The following is a 17,293-nucleotide window of genomic DNA, read 5'->3' as shown; positions in this document are numbered from 1 at the left end:
GCAAATAAAAAGGGAGTACGGCTGGCTGAGGGCATGGGAGCACTTCCAACGATAATGCACTCAACGATGGTGCAACTAACAGTCCTACCGAGACCAAGCAGCCAAGCTGGGATTGTTTCACTGTTTGTTTGTCTTAGACACACGATCATCTCCTTTTCCACACAGGTCGACATATTTTATTGCCCGCAGGAGATGACAGTGTTACGATTGCACTGGAGGATCTGAGCAGTTTGAATAAAAAATGGCAGATTTCCACATTGTGCATCTTGGCTGAGTGTCCACAACAGTGGAGTATTAATTTAACTCTCCGAATCAAATATATGCTAGAGTGTCCACAACAGTGGAGTATTAATTTAACACTCCGAATCAAATATATGCTAGAGACTTCCTTAGCAGGGTCCGATTAATAAAAAAACAAAAACAGAAGGGGGGCTATGTAGTTTAAGCCCTGTGTACACTTCTTCTTACGACAAATAGCAAAAAGGGCCAATCTACAAGCTCACATTGTGTTGCGACCAGGGGCGGCTCCTCTATATGGGCTAGAGGGGCTTAGCCCCTCCTATCTTATGGGGGAAATATCCCTTAAAAAATCAAAAATCAAAAGTTTTTTTTTTTTTTTTTTTTAGAAGAAATATTATTTTTATATGCTGGTGGAACCTAAAGCAGTAACAGCATCAAAAAGTTACAAAAAAACACCAAATATGTCCAAATGGGCTGAGTTCTTTTAGCCCAAGCCAGCTTTCATTGACTATCATTGAAGAATGATTGACAGCTTAGTGAGCTTACATGCCACGCCTGCTTCATATTCTTAACATTGTGGGGCTAGTTTCTGTCAGCCCAAAGAACACGCCCAGTTCTGTGACATCACTGTGTGATTATCGTTGAGCTGGGTGATTGACAGCTGGCATGCCACGCCTGCTTCATTTAGTCCCTGTTTGGGCGAGCAGCACCTGGCTGCAGACACTAGGGTCCTGTTGATGTCCACGGGAGACAGGAACATCAACAAGTGGCAGGAAGTGACCTCACAGTGTCAAGTGACTTCATGCCGCTTGTGGAGGTCACGTGACGTCTCTGCCTTGCAGTCCAAGGCACTACAGTCCCTTTGAGCCGCATTGTCGCTATGTGTACATGTTATCTTTTATCTTTTAGACAACCCAACTCTACCCCCTAACCCTAAACAGAACCTCCATGGGGTAGAGCAAGAAAGAGGTGTGAGGTCACTTCCTGCCACTTGTTGATGTTCCTGTCTCCCGTGGACATCAACAGGACCCTAGTGTCTGCAGCCAGGTAGTCTTGGTTTGGGCTAATTTCATTCAGCCCGTAGGACGTGCCCACTGCAGTTCCACCATGTGACTGGCTTTTAACCAATGTCTGATGTCTGTGTTTGAGGAAGAGAAATACAATGTCGCGGGACAATTCAAATGGACTTATTATTTACTTTTTAATCGATTTTCTGTCATGTTCGTGGGAGAAAAAATAGAAGTCAAGAGACTGGTGGTGCAAATACAAAAGGAAAGACCACAAAATCATACATTTGGTGTGAAATGCTTGCCTTTTGGAGGAGAGTGCACAGTGGACCCAGTCATTCTAAAGGTATCGTGAATTTCATTTATCTGACAAAGTTAAGAATGGTCGCTGCTTTAATAACATTGGAAATGTGCTGTGGATTAAGCTGCCTGTCTTTAGATGTCAACGTGACTGCGTGCCTGTGTGTGTGTGTGTGTGTGTGTGTGTGTGTGTGTGTGTGTGTGTGTGTGTGTGTGTGTGTGTGTGTGTGTGTGTGTGTGTGTTTGTTTTGATTCGTGTCTGTACCGCGTGCGTTTGCGTTGGTACCGCTCGCACGCGCGTTAGTGTGTCACACAGTGTGTGTGTGTCTGTTTGTTTTGATTCGTGTCTGTACCGCGTGGGTTCGCGTCGGTATTGCGCGCATTCGTGCGTATGTTTTGGTGCTTCGGTTTGTGTCAGTGGCGTGGCACGGTGAAGAGAGAGAGAGAGAGAGAGAGAGAGAGAGAGAGAGAGAGAGAGAGAGAGAGAGAGAGAGAGAGAGAGAGAGAGAGTGGCACTGTGGCACTTTAAAAGCAGTTATATGGAAAGGGAGACAGAGATTATTTTGTATCATAATGTAATGCTTTGGCAATATAAGGTCCACCTCAAGCTGTAATAATCAAACCTTTTCATTAGTTGTCTGGTTCTGGTCTTATATTTTGTTTAAAAAGTACATGATGTTCTTGTGTGACCCTTAATTTAGGATTGTGTTATTCCTATGCTTAAAATGATGAGTATTGTCAACTCCACCAATAATGATGATAGTTATCTGCACATACAAACATAATGTTCACTGGAGCAGTGGAACCCCTGTTTGTTGTGGGCACTTCTGTTCATGTGCATCTCTTGCTATAACAAAGTACAGTAGTGTCATTGCTGTAACTTGGCATCTGGAATGTGATTTTGCTGCAGGGTGAACTATGGCTAGCATATAGTATAATATGATGCTGTTGCTGCAGAGTGAACTATGGCTAGTAATAGTATATAGTGTGATGGATTTATTGATGTAGCAGAGTGGCTCACTGCCTCAGCCTGATAGCCTCAAAAGTCTAGTATTTCCCTCAGTCCCTTTGGATCAATGGTTAAGATATTGGACTTCCACACGCGGGATACCCGAGTTCGAATCCCAGGCGTTACATTAGCCCTACCACCCAAAATCACCAAGAGCCGCTACTGGTTGCGACGGTATATACAGTATATCGTCGTTGTCGGGTGGAAACCTCGTATCTCCAAGTTTCAAATGTGTACAATCTTTCGCAAAGTAAAGCCCTGCTTCATCGTACAAGGCCGTCACACAAAAGTAGTGAAAACAGCAGATCTACAAGCAGTTTGTAGATCGTCTGTTTTCACTAGTTTAAATCATTTTTAAAACGAAAAATCCAAAACGAAAGGTTTTGGACATACAAGGATTCCACCCGACAACGACGATATGTGACATTTAAGACATCAGTCGTACGTGTGCCTCCAAATGACTGCACTCCACTTCAGTGTAGGAAAAGGTTCTGGGCGCGAGATAGACAAACGCACATCACAGCAGCAGTGCATTAGAGTGCATTAGAGAGTACATTAGTAGATCTTTATCGCTGGTCATTAAACACCGTAGTACTCAGCTAAACCACTCAGTGGTATGTACTGTATGTATCTGTGAACTGTAACTGTGCAAACACACTTTACACAAACCCAGGAATGTCTCTCTTTCTTCTACTGCATTAGGGAAAAGACACGAGAGAAATGGGAGCTCTTATGACGGCTAAAATAAGGACTTGCCATCAAGTCGTTATGACTGATTTTACACTTGGTTGCATGCTGGAAATAGACGATCTACAAGCTCACAACGTGTCGCGCTGGGAGCTTGTAGATCTGCTATTTTTTTCATCAATATCACCCAGCATGACCAGAGGCATCAATTGGGTATGGCCATTGGCAGCGTCATTGGATTAATCTTTTTGTGCCTTTACCCGTGCAAGACACCAGTCATGTTGCCATACCTTATCAACAGGCATGAATTCATTTTAGGAAGTACATTTTATTTTTTTCCCCTTTAGCCAAGGTATGGCAACTGCCATACCTAGCCATACCCAATTGACGCCTCTGGTCGTTGCTGGTTGATATTGATGAAGAAATTGCTACGAGTATCAGGGGCTTTATTTCTTCCTAACTGTAGTCCACATGATTTCACCTACTGATGCGTTATCTTACCTACATTGTGTTTTTTTTGTCTTTCTGTCTTTTGTGCAGTTTCTGTGTTTTTGAGCGGTGGTCACAACGCTCCTATACGTGGCCGTGTGTGTGGGTCTCCGTCCGTCCGTGTCTGTATGTAGCCTAAACTTCGGCACGCTACTAGTCCCGCACCATTTACGCCACCCCCGCAATATATACATCAAAACGTGCGGCTCGGCCGGGAATGGTGTGCTAGTAACTTTCTTTCCGATCCGCCTTACAATGGCGACATAATCAGCAAAAAACGACCCTGAATTGTCCCCATTGACTTATAATGGGACAATGCAAGACATCACATTCAAGTATTTTTCTCTCGCAAAGCATAGGAGCTACAGTTTCAAACCTCGGAGAGGAGATTCATAATGATTTTAAGAATGAATCGAAAAATAATTACATCACTCGGCCTCATGGTGGCGCTATAACGGCCCACTTTGCGTTTTGCCCCGTAACTCTTGAACCGTAGATCGGAAAATTAAAATTCTTTTTTCCCTGGATTCCTTGGGTCAAGACGCATCTCCCCATATAGGCCACGCCCATTTGCGCCAGGATAGATTTTCCGCCATCTTGAATTTTCTCCAAAACACACTTTTTGCTCCTTTTCCTACATATTTTCTCACAAAAATCGGTACACATGATCTATGAAGTGGGTAAACCACCGCTCAGTTCACACGGGTGTGATTTTATTTCTTTATTGCACAGCTTCTCTCAGATAACTTGTAATTTGTATTGTTCCTAGTGAACTTTTATCTGTTTAATGAATTACCTTTTTCACTAAGGAAAGGATTCCAAATAAGCCTGATGGCTTCTTCCTCTCCTTGCGCAGCATTTTGTATCCTCTATTTTTTATAATAGTGTGCTAATAAAACTAAACTAGACTAAACTAAACTAAACTAAGCTAAACTCAACGAAACACTGCTCCCCACCTTCTCCTCTGCGTCGGTGTTGTGGTCCACGGTGCTCAGGGCGTTCTGCACGCGTGCCAGCCGGGCGGAGAGACACAGCAGCAGGCTGACCACCCTCTCCAGGTCCCCTATGAAGAGCGCGTAGCGCTCCAGCTCCACCGGGGGGCAGCGCTCCCTGACCAGGGCCTCCACGGCCTCGCCGCGCTCACCGTTCTCCCGCACCTCCGTCTGCAGGGCGCCGCGGGTCTCCTCCAGCGCCCGGAAACGCTCCTCGATGTAGGACACCAGCACACGCTGGAGAGAAGGAAGATGGGTGGGTGTTATATCAATGGTTTTCAAACATTGGTCCCTGAGGGGGTTCCAGGTGGACCCCAGCTAAAGGATGGAGAGTTGGTACCTGTACAGGTCTATTTGGTTTCATTTTACACTCTCAAGAGTTAAATTATTATGTTAAACATCTGCATTACTTAATTTACAAGAAGTCTACACAATTCTACACAGTTAGAAAATTGTTGTTTTGATCAACGTTTTGCCTGTTAATATCTCTCTTATTGGTACCACATCAATACAGCATGGAATTGTGGATGAAATCTTTACCAACGATAACAAAATATTGTATGTTTTGGGTATGAGGGGCTAAATTTCATCAAACGGTGGTCCGTGGCTCAAATGCCTAATAAATAACGGACATTGATATGAAAAGGGTTGAAAACCACTGTTTTATACCAATAATAGGTTAAATGTACAAGAGAGAGAGGAAATCATGGGTGAGTGAGTGAGTGAGTGAGTGAGTGAGTGAGCGAGCGAGCGAGCGAGAGAGTCCACTTGAACCGCAGCGTCCCTATTCTGCGACGGACATTTGTCAAAAATAACCCATATACAAGCTCACAATGCGTCGCAGCGAGGCACGATGTGAGCTTGTACAGGCTTGCTTATTTGCTATTTGTGGCGAAGAGATTTGGCCCTGGGGGACTCGGTATAGTAAGAGGGTTTCAGTTAATAAGAGCATTATGAATTATGAATGAGTGTTTGGCTATCTGAGTCATATGAGTTTATATGCATGTATTACATTAGCATGACGTCATAATATGCAAAGGGGTCAAAGAGACTCAATAAGGAAGTGAGTCGAGACAGTTTTCCACAGCAAAAATCTGGCCGAGTGGAGACAGAGATAAGAGCCAGACACTTCATCAAGGCGATAAGTGAAACAACTATCTGCGGTTCGACATGATCCAATTATGTCCAGATAGCATCCAGATGGCATCCCTGTGAAATCATCAGCAACTTGCAAACTTTCTTTTCCATTGTGAAAGTAAAGCAACAAACCGCTGAGAAGTCTTCTCTGATGTGGTGTCAAGCCTTTTCTAAGATTCCATTTGCTCTTCTTATGCACAGATCTTTGGCAAAATTCCCTTTTCTTTTGTAATAAATTGAATTATCTTGGCAAGAGATTGTCTCATTTTTGGCTGCGGTATGGACGTTGCCATGTCTCTGTTTTCCATTCTGAAAGCATATTGTTTTGTGCTCAATAGGAAGAGAGTATTACTGTCTATCACTGCCAGGGTTAAGCCCGTTTCAATTTCGTCACAAGGTGTCGCTTGCTTAAAATCGGTTTATACTTATATAAATACTGGTTATGTAACAAAGTATACATTTGGGTTAAGGATCTTATCTCATGATGAAATATGTACCTATCATGAAGTCAAATTTAGGAAGCTTGGAATAGCCTCAACCAGTTAACCAATAAAACCCTATATATCGTCACTGTCGGGCAGAAACCTCATATCTCCAAGTTTCAAATTTGTATGCTTTTTCGTAAAGTAAAGCCCTGCTTCATCATACAAGACTGTCGCACAAGACAGTGAAAATAGCAGAGCTACAAGCACACAACGCCTCACGATGCGAGGCGTTGTGTGCTTGTAGATGGTCTATTTTCACTATTTTAAACCGTTTTTAAAATGATACATAAAAAACGAACGGTTTTGGACATACAAGGTTCCCACTCGACAACAACGATATACTTCACTTGACCGGGGTCCCCCAGGGTTCTCTTCCTATCCTGTCTCTATGGTCCCTTCCTATTTTCGTGGAATGTTTGCCTATTTTGACACTTCAATCAAATGGCGTATGTTAATAGTCACCTTCTTCTCAAGGATGTCTGCCTTGTTCTGGGGCTCAGGACACTGAGGGCTCGGGCTCTCAGGAGCAGGGAGACAGGGAGCGTTGTCCACTGGTTCAGAGCTAGAAACATGGAGACAAAGACAATGTCCACTGGTTCAGAGAGCTAGAAACATGGAGATAGACAATCAGAAATTCATAGATTCATTCACCCTGAACTAAATGTAAAACTGCAACTTATTTCAATGAATAAACGTGATTTTTTCCAATATGTATGGTACAGTATGACAATATACAATATACCTAACATTTTAGTCTAGTTTTTTATTTGTTTTCAAAATTGTCAGCATATTAACTCACAGCTTTAGTCATCATAGCTTAGTTTTTATTTAGTTCTGTAAAAAGCTAATCGACAGACATTTCTCGTCATAGTTTTAGTCGACGAAATCAACACTGCTATAAGCCTGCATGATAAAGAACCCTACTAACATTTCATTTGCTCATATCATATTTGTCCTATGCATTTATATAATGTGTTGCCACTTGACCTGAGCATCATGTAGCTACTCCTTATAAAAGTGATGGATTACTAATACACTGCACTACCGTTTCAAATTATTGGAAAGATGATTCTGCTGCACTTTAAGCCAGCAGACATTTTAAATTGCATGTGGAGAACAGACACCCAGGTGTGTCTGTGCTATATGATGTAACACAACGTAACAGTGCACTGGTGTCTGTGTGATGAGTCCTGCAGACACAGAACACCATGCATCTTAAATGACCTTTGCCTCGTCTACCTTACCCACGACGCTGTAAACTTCCCTGAACCTTACATCATTAAAGGTATGTGGTCAGCACTTTACGCTGATGCAACTGTTGAATAAGTAAGACGTGTTTTTTTGCTTATACGTAAGGATAGAAGTTGAGGGTTTTTTAGCCACTGGCTAAGTGTAGGTATACTGTAACTCTCACCCAGTGTTGATTTCGTCGGCTAAATCCATGACGAAAATTGTTTGTTGGCCATTTGCACTGACGATAGCTAAATGAAAACTAAGCTATGATGACTAAAACTAAGACTGAGACTATTGACAAGTAGGGATGGGTATCGAGAACCGGTTCTTGTTGAGAACCGGTTCCCCGTGGCTCGATTCCTTGGAATCGTTAGCCAAAGTCCTTAACGATTCTGCTATCGATGCCTGCATATGCGCGATGACATCACACACGCGACGCGCTGCCTTGTTTTGTTAGACCACAGCCAACATGTTGTCTAATCAGAGGCGTTCTAAAGTCTGGCTGTATATTTCACGAGAATGTTCATGTTTTGATAATGAGGCGTCATAGTTCAGTTGTTACTCAAGCTCTGCTCACTGCATGAATGGAGGAGTCTCCCCGTTCTGTGTCCGAGCTAGAGTGCCCTAAAAAGTTTGTCTTGTAAGCCTGCCTCCCACGTTCTTACTACAAAACAGGCTATATGTCCAATGTGCACCGTGTTGCTAAATGCTCCCTAAATCACGTGTGCAAGAAAGAAAAGTGTGTAAATCCGTTGATCCAAACTGTAGAAGACAGTGCTTCTGCTTTAGCTGTGTACAGCAGGTCTACGTTATAGAGTAGGCTACACTGTGTTCACTTTTTCGGGTGAAAAATATAAATAAAAACTACAAAAAGAAGAAACTGACAGGAGGAGAATAAAGCTCTGTCCAGACGGGCGAATTAGCGAAAGCGACGTGAATAAGCGAACCAAAAAGGCGAAGAATTCGCGATTCGCCTTTTTCCATACACACCAAAAAGCGACGCGAATATGCGTTTAATATTCGCTTAATTCGCCTAAACGAGGGGGTGATTATCTGCCTCTGGCGCATGCAGGAGAAAGGAGAAGAGAGGAGAGAGTAGAACGGAGAAACAAATAGTACACGCGCTCCCTATTTGCGAGACAGTGCGCTCTTATTATATCGCATCTCTCTAGATAGATAGATAGATACCTTTATTATCCCAAGGGGGAAATTTAGTCTGAGTCTGCATGCAGTGCATTTGGCCAGAGAGAGAGAGGGGAAGCCAGGGGAGCAGAGCGTTCACCGTTCCTCCTCCGCCCGTGTCCCTGCATACTGGCAGCAGCTGGTGGAAAGTAACTAAAAGTAAATTTACTTGAGTAGCCTGTACTTGTAGATGAGTCCAATATCCAGTACTTTCCTTCTACTCCACTCCACTTCTGATCCTTTTGTATTTAATACCCATCGATTTCTTTTAAAACATTAGTCTTTTTGCAGTTATAAATTAGCCTAAAACATAACATAGGCCTACCATGCTTTTACCAGTAATACATTTGAGTAGTTTTTACAAGCAGCCACGCTGCCACACAGAGAGACACGGAAAAGGAGAAAAACACCGTTCCCCTCGGCCTCAATGCAACATGAAGGTCCCTCCACCATTCTCTCTCTCTCTCTTGAAATAGGGTAGAGTGAGCTTACTTTGATACAGAGAGAGAGAGGAATTCGCCTTTGAACGTTCGCTAAATTCGACACAAGGGCGAATAAAAAACAGACGCCTTTTCGCTTTTTCGAAATTCGCTTTTGGTGTGGATGCTTCCATTGACTTTATAAGGTTTTAAAAAAAAAGCGAATTATACGCTAATTCGCTATTCGCCAATTCGCCCTCAGTGTGTACGGACCTTAAGGAGTGGAGGAAGTAGAAAAGACCATTGGCCACTATTTCTGACCAGCCCCCAGCAAGGCGAGGGTGCTGAGAATCGATAAGGAATCGGATCGATAAGCAGAACCGGAATCGGAAACAGAATCGCAAAAATCTTAACGATACCCTTCCCTATTGACAAGTTCATCAACAAAATAAAAACTAGACCTAAAATGTGAAGGGAGGTACTAGTGGAGATAAAGTAGAACTAAAAGACAAGTCGTATTATGTTCGGTTGTGCTTGTGTGTTGCACTACAAGCTCTGAGTAGGGACACAGGACTGACTGTGAATGAACTTGGTGTGGCAATGAGCAACAGAGACCACAAATCTCGAGGGCACAATGATGATGATGATGATGATAATACATGCTCTACTTGTGATAAATGTAACCTGTATTTAGTGTTTTGAATTGCCAGCACGTGACAATGGGGGTGGGTTGTGTGTGTACTGGCCTGGAGTGTCAAATACCTGCCAAAAGCAAGTTACATTTCCATCTTCATGGGATGCTTTCTTTACACATTCGCTCTGCTTGAAATCTCTAAATACCACAGAGGTGACACTAAGTAGCCAAAAGCATAATAATAATAGCACAAATAAATCACCTGTCATCGTTTATTATACAACATTATAGTTCATGACTACCTAATCGTTTCTGTAGGGCAGAAACCTTCTACTTAGTATCTATTTATTTCAGCTTTTTATATTTTTACTACAGTGTCACACAAAAGTAGCTAAAAGTAGCGTGGAGGATCATAATGCTATTCTATTTTTTCGAAACAAATTTAAGTGAAAGTGGTTAAGGCTCTCTGTGGGGTTTATAAATATTGGGTTAGGGTTAGGGTTAGGGTTATTTCATTGTTTTAAACTCGAGTGCCTGGATCACTTTTTTCTTTTTTGATGACTTGATCCCGTCGATCCAAGAGCACCATTTATATTCGTTTTTACTACTTATACTCTCTGACGAGCACCTGGTTTTCTCTCTCTCTCAATGAAACATATCACTTTAGTCACAAGGACTTGTGACTAAATAATTAGCAACTTTTCTGAAAAGTAACAGTTCTGGACATACAAGGTTTTTATCCGACAGCGACAAAGTGGTACCTCCAAGGAGCTAAAAAAGATATGACTACTGCGGAATATGTCCGCATTTGTTTGTCTTTGTATTTGTATGTTATTTTTTATGTGCTATGGACCACGTGTCCTTAACTCTTTTGCCCTGCCGAACGAACGCTCATTTATTTTTTCACGCGGCAACGCCGCCATACCGAGCGTTCGTTCTCTTCCCGGCAGAACCTGTCTAAGCAGATGAGGGGTGGCGCGGGTTTTCTATGCCTGGATCTAGTTTCTCCATTTCTATGCTCTACAACTGGTGCAACCAAGGGACAAACTTCAGATTGCGGTTGGAAATAATGGATGGATATTTTTCTATAAAATCGCACAGGTAAGCTACTTTGATGGCCGTGAGCAGACTATAAACAACCTAAATGGCAGTAAAAGAGTTAATTGTGACCGAAGGTTGCATATACTCTGAAAAACCGTGTCGCTTGAGTGTCCTTCCTTCCTTCCGTAACCTCTGTGATGTCAGTGTGATGTCAGCGAGTTGTGACATCACTTCCTGTACGGGGCGGCTACACGAAATGTGGATAACACTATATATGGAGATAGTCCAGTCCATCATGTCATATGGGACTACCGTCATAGACAGTAGCCAAAAGAGAAGGATACACAAGACTAAGAAAGACAAAAAAGGAGGAGGAGGATAAAGATACCAAAAGGAGAGAGAAGAAAGGGTGGATGAGGTACAATGTGTCTCAGAAAAGAAAAGGAGGTGGCAACGGGGGCGGCTAGATAAAGTTATTAGGCCTGGATCCGACTTTAAGTCGACGTACAGGATTCCAGAAGTGTAGCGCTTATTCGCTCTTGTATCAAACTGGTACTCGAAACGTTCTTAGAATTTAATATATATTTTCTAAAGTAAATATGGGGGCGGCTGTGAAAAAAGAGAAGAATAAAAAAGAAAAAAAGGAGGAGGAGGATAAAGATACCAAAAGGAGAGAGAAGAAAGGGTGGATGAGGTACAATGTGCGGTATCCTCCTTGTCAAGCTCGACGTTGGTCATTTGGACCTATACATGGAGAAATGGAGCGAACCTGTTTGGCCTAAACATGGAGATGTGGTACAGAATGACTCATATATGGGCATAAAAAGTATGTCATGTGACATCACTTCCTGTACAGACAGTCAGACAGACAGCCATTGACTCCGGCCTAACAATGGCTACTGTCTATGACGGTAGTCCCATATGACATGATGGACTGGACTATCTCCATATATAGTGTTCTCCACATCTCCATGTTTAGGCCCTATCGCTCACACCCTAGGTGGGGTTGGCGATAGGGCCTTTCTGTGTGGAGTTTGCATGTTCTCCCCGTGTCTCCTAGGGTTGATACCCTCACAAAAACATGAACAAACTCCCCCCAGAATGATAACAACTAGAATCGTCAGAGAAACGCTGTGGTTGGCCAGATAGTCAAGAATTGGCGCGACCTCGGTCGCATGTCAGCCTGAGGTCGCATTCCACCCTCAGGTGTCTTACTAGTTTAATTGAATTACTTGAAAAGTTTGATTGATTGATTGATACCTGTCAGCAGCTCCTCTGTGCTCCTGCTTCTTCTTATAGTGCTCCTCCATCAGCAGCGTGTCCTCCGACAGCAGCTGTTCCATCAGCATCAGCGCCGTCTTGCGATTGGTCAGCGGGTACAGCACCCTGGCCAGCGACTGGTCCGCCCTGACCACCGCCTCCGCCAGCTCCGCCCACTGCGGCCGCTCCTCGCCGGCCCTCTCCGGGGGACTCTCCCTGGTCTCTCCCTCCGGGGCGCCCCTCGCCTCTATCGTCTGCTCCTCCTCCTCCTTCTTCTCGTCCTCTTTTCCTTCCTCGGCGCCTCCGCCCTGGCTGGAGTCCGCGTCGGAGGCCGAGGTGGAAGAGGGCGACGCCATGGGTTCACCGGGCTGCTGCGCAGGAGGGCCAGCAGAGCTTGAGGAATCGTCCACAAACTAGGGGTGGGCGATATGGAAAAATACGATATCAAGATATTTTTCCAAGCTGTATCACGATAGACGATTATTTTTCATGTTGTTTTTTATGGTTATTTTTCCAAGTTACTTAACAGTACAGCAACCACCTACAGTACAAGGTAACACAAACTAAAAGAAAAAGGAGTAACAGACCATTTAGACCAGTGGTCCTCAAAGTGGGGTCCAGGGACTCTCTGGGTTCTTTTTGAAAGGTCTAAATTGACCCTTACAAGTATGTAACTCTGACAGTATACAAATGAAACCAAATGGACCCGTAACCAAATGGACCATTACAGGTCCACTTTGTTTACTGTCAGAGTTAAGGGGAGACCTTGACAAGTTTGAGAACTACTGATTTAGACCAAAATGCAGGTTTAAATGAATTCTGCAATGAATCTCTATATTAACAATTCAAAAGGTTTTTTGATAAAGCTCCCTCATTGTATCACGATATATACGACATCTCTGAAAAGGCATATCATGCAGACATTGTATCGTCTCAACGATATTTATCACCATATCGCCCACCCCTACCACAAACACGTCGTCAGTCAGCGGCGGGTTCTGGACGTCCTGTTCGCCTTCTCGTTCGGGAGGAAGTATCCACAGAGAGGGGTCGGTGGTCACGCCGCAGCTCAGCGACACCTCCTGCTCCGAGTCCGGTGGCGGGAACTCGTCACTCGGCCGAGTCGGCTCGTCCACCGACTGCTCTCGCTCCGACGAGGAGGATGAGGGAGGGGACGTCCTGACCCTGATGGGGGACGAATCAGAGTTAGTGATGATAAGCAGAACTAGGACAAATGTCGGTCAAAAGGTAAGTGAATTATATTTTTAACATTAAACCTGACAACATATGAATGGTCCAAGTATAAGAGATTCTACTCAAGCAGGTTAGATAGGTGGTGCCATAGTTCCTCCAAGTATAATCATAACACCTGATGATCATGTTTTGGGGGGGGGGGGGGGGGGGGGGGGGAATATAACAGCACCCTGATTTTAAAGAAATCTTTAAATCAAAGCTGAAAATCAGTTTTTACATTGAAATGACTAATTAATGGACATTATGTTATTGAAAAATACAGTGTGGCAGTTACATTTGAATGTCAAGGCCTAGTACATCTATCCTTACCTGGGGCTGCAGCGCCTTTTCTCAGAAGGCACCTTTGTGTGGTTGGTTGTGGACGGAGAGGAGGAGGCAGACTTGACCTCTCTCACGCTGGTCTCCTGACCTCTGGGGGACGGGGGGTTGGAGGAGGCCTCGCTGGAAGGTCTACTGAGCCTGCTCTCACCAGACACAGAACCCTGTGATCCAGGGGATCTACTGAGTCTGCTCTCATGACCAGACACAGAACCCTGTGACCCGGTGGATCCAGAGAGCACTCTAGGCCAGGACGCTGGGGACGAGGACCTGGGTGAGGGAGGACTAGTGCACTCCTCGCTGCCAAGCGGCAGCGTCAAGTCCTGCTTGAGCGGTGACTTTTTCTGGGTCTGCTGATTCTGGACCTGTCCCTGGGCCCTGTTCTGGCCCACTCTCTCTTGTCCCTCTTTTTCCGATCCCCATGGGTCCTTCCTCTCTCTCTGCTGCCCCTGGGCGGCCTCTCTTGGCCCCTCTCCAAAGAATGACGCGCTCCTCTTCTCCCTCTCCAGTCCCAGCGGAGTCTGGTGGCTCTTTAACTGGTCCAGCTGCTCAGAACTCTTGCTCAGAGCAGAGGGCCTGGTGACCTTTACCGTTCCCAGCTCCTCCATGGACTTGCCCCTCCCTGCCACCACTCGGACCCTCTGCTGGCCCTCTGGCCTTGCCGTGGGCTCCTCCTCCTCAGCCTTTATCGGGAGACTGCAAAAAGAAAAAAAAAAGTTTTGAAATATTTTTCTTTTAAATGTAGGAAAAGAAAATGGCATTTTTACTGGAGTTTACTCTAGAACAGTGTTTCTCAAACTTTCAAATTTCAAGGTCTCCCCTTAACTCTGGCAGTGTACAAATGGAAGCAAATGAACAAGTTAGGGTTCATTTGGTTGCATTTGTACACAGTCAGAGTTACAGAGTTATAGGGTTAAATTTAGAGGGGAGGGGGTAAAAGAACCCACAGAGTCCCCGGAATCCACTTTGAGAACCACACACAACAGACTTTGGAGTTCTACAATGACATGTTGCTGACTTCTTCTTTCGTGTATCATCGTCCTTGATGATTGGTTGACAACATTGTATTTCACAAGATTTCTTGTTACGTACAATTACTTGTAAAGACTCAAATATATATTTAATAGAAAGAATGGTATTCTATTCAGTTAATTATCCTTCAAAAATGATAATCTACTTTCGACTCAATCGGCTAACTCCCCCAACATTTATCCAGGCAACTATTCTTCTTTTTTTCACAGCAAACACATAAATCTCCAGAAAGGAATGTTGGCTTGCTGAATCAGGTGGGTGTTCACTTTCAGCGCTACAATAAGCAAAGTTAAAGTGAGGTTCATAATCTGTGCCACAGCACACATCACTGACCTAATACATCCCTGACCTAACACACATACAGACGCCTGACCTTGTGTGCGCCATGCTGGTACAGTATGTGTCGTTGTTGTCGGGTGGAAACCTTGTATGTCCAAAACCGTTTTGTCTTTATCGTTTTAAAAATGATTTAAAATAGCGAACATTTAATCACTACTTTTGTGCGACACTTTTGTATGCTTTACAAAAAAACTACAAAAAATAAATAAATAAAAAACATACAAATTTGAAACTTGGAGATAGGAGGTTTCTGACCGACAGTGATGATATACTGTATAATGTATATACCTGGAGCTTTCTGTGGCATTAACTGATGGTGTATCCCTCTCAATGCCTTGTGCCTGTAGACCCAGAAAACAAAATAAGGCATTACCACATCTCTGTACTGAATCCAGTGGAATAGTGTGTAAAATCACAAGGATAAAAAAAACTGTACTCTATACAGCTGCAAATTATAGTTTGTAAGTAAAAGTAGTAAAAGTATAAGAGTAAAAGTAAAAAGCTGCATTAGAGATTAGATAAAAAAATAAACTTCATCCCTTCTGTGCAATTTACTACACATCTGCATGTTAAAATAAACAGACTAATTTCTATTTAATAGAAATGAGTAGGCCTACCATCTACTGCAGATAACCAAACATGTCTTCCCCCACAAAAAAGTACCTGGCATTATTTCAAAAGGTCTCCACCCTGTCTCTCTATAAATTATTAAGAAAAACAACAGCCAAGAAGTGCTCAAAATGTTGAAACAGTTGAATACCTCGAAAGCATGTGGGGTGGAAGTGGATCTATTCCTGAAGCAGCTGGGTGGTTCAGGCTGGTCCAGCAGACTCTCGGCTGAGGCGCACTTCTTCCCCTGGCTTTCCCTCCAGCCGGCCTGGCCAGGGCGACCGCCGGACTGGACCGAACCAGACTGAGAGGAGAAGAACTGGGCGTACCTGTCATCATGTCACGTAAGAATTGAAACATTAAAGACTGTGTTTCAATGATGCCCTGAGTGTAACTAAATATTTCATGTATTTATCAGAACTACACTGAGACTCACTCCTCTCATTCTCTCATACATACCTCATGGAGCTGGATGGCGCATCGAGGATGCGGCCCGCAGAGTGGGGCCTGTTCAGTTTCTTCTTGGGACCGTCTGCGCTTCCAGACAGCGGCCTGGCGCCCCAGTCGGACGGCTTCTCCCCCAGCGAATGCCTCTGCCTCGTGGGCGTCGTCAGTACTTGAGGCTCTGGTTGCTGGGGCTCGGCCTGCTTCTTCTGGCCCGTCTTGCGTTCCATGTAATCGACCAAGGCCTTGTGCTGCAGGTGCTTCAGGTTGTTCTTATGAACGCTGGAAGCAGAGAGAGCCCGGCCTCTGGTCTCAAACATCTGCCTCCTCGCGGCGACCAACCCCTGTTCCCGTTGGTGTGCGGGCTTCTCCCGCTCAGGGTCTACAGAGAAGGCCATTTCAAATTCGTTGCCGAGGGAGCGGCAGGCAGTGTGGTTGGGGCTGGGGGCGTCACCCAGCTGGTGGAGCTTCTCTGGTTCGGAGTAGCATATCTTCTTCTGCTCCATGGTTAGACGTTTCCTGCCTCCGATGCGCGCCACCTGGGGCTGGGCCACCTTCGGCGGTGGCGGCTTCCCAACGTTCTCCTTCTCGCTCTCCTTCCTCGCCTCCTTCTCTTTCTCCGTGGCTTCTTCCTTGACGCTCCCTCTCTCCGTGTCCTCGGAGACGACGGAAGCGACGGAGGCGACGGAGGGCGTCAGTGTGTCCGTCGAGGCCTCAGAGTCCTGCGAGGAAGCGGCGGAGTGGATGGCCGCGGGACTCAGCTCGCTGGACCTCAGCTCACTGGACCTCAGCTCACTGGGCCTCAGCTCGCTGGGCCTCAGCTCACTGGGCCTCAGCTCGCTGGGTCTCAGCTCGCTGGGCCTCAGCTCGCTGGGCCTCAGCTCGCTGGGTCTCAGATCGCTGGGCCGCTGTCTGATCCGGTGGGGCCACGACAGCTGCAGGTCCCTCCTCTTGAACGAAGTCTCCCTCAGCACCTTGGACTGGGCGACCTGAATGTTTAATTGATTGAATATTTTATTAGACAACGTACAAGTACAGTCAAAACACTTTGTCTAAAAGGAACACACGCAAAAATGTCCTAGCGATCTTGTTTCCTCTTGGGGTTCTTGGTATTCAATTCATCAACATATAAAGTCGACATGTTGTGAGCTTGTAGATCAGCTATTTGAAATATTCAAAAAT

General features: G+C 44.7%; 1 protein-coding gene across 4 annotated transcripts in view; it reads right to left on the bottom strand.

Annotated features, from left to right (window-relative positions):
- The window catches only part of shroom1 (shroom family member 1), a 65,618-nt gene that overhangs the window by 5,094 nt on the left and 43,231 nt on the right, over positions 1–17,293 (bottom strand). For all 4 annotated transcript variants that reach the window (XM_080749858.1, XM_080749857.1, XM_080749856.1 and 1 more), the window contains 8 exons: positions 16,127–17,100; positions 15,819–15,996; positions 15,347–15,399; positions 13,679–14,383; positions 13,084–13,300; positions 12,116–12,528; positions 6,809–6,908; positions 4,689–4,961 (listed from right to left, as the gene is read on the bottom strand). In XM_080749858.1, the coding sequence (XP_080605984.1) occupies positions 4,689–4,961; positions 6,809–6,908; positions 12,116–12,528; positions 13,084–13,300; positions 13,679–14,383; positions 15,347–15,399; positions 15,819–15,996; positions 16,127–17,100 (2,913 nt within the window). The remainder of the gene's footprint in view (positions 1–4,688; positions 4,962–6,808; positions 6,909–12,115; positions 12,529–13,083; positions 13,301–13,678; positions 14,384–15,346; positions 15,400–15,818; positions 15,997–16,126; positions 17,101–17,293) is intronic.

This window comes from Nannobrachium achirus (genome assembly GCF_963921795.1).
Source record: "Nannobrachium achirus genome assembly, chromosome: 19".
NCBI classification, from domain to species: Eukaryota; Metazoa; Chordata; class Actinopteri; order Myctophiformes; family Myctophidae; genus Nannobrachium; species Nannobrachium achirus.
The sequence above is the reverse complement of the archived record's forward strand: the minus strand, read 5'-3'. Positions and strand labels throughout refer to the sequence as shown.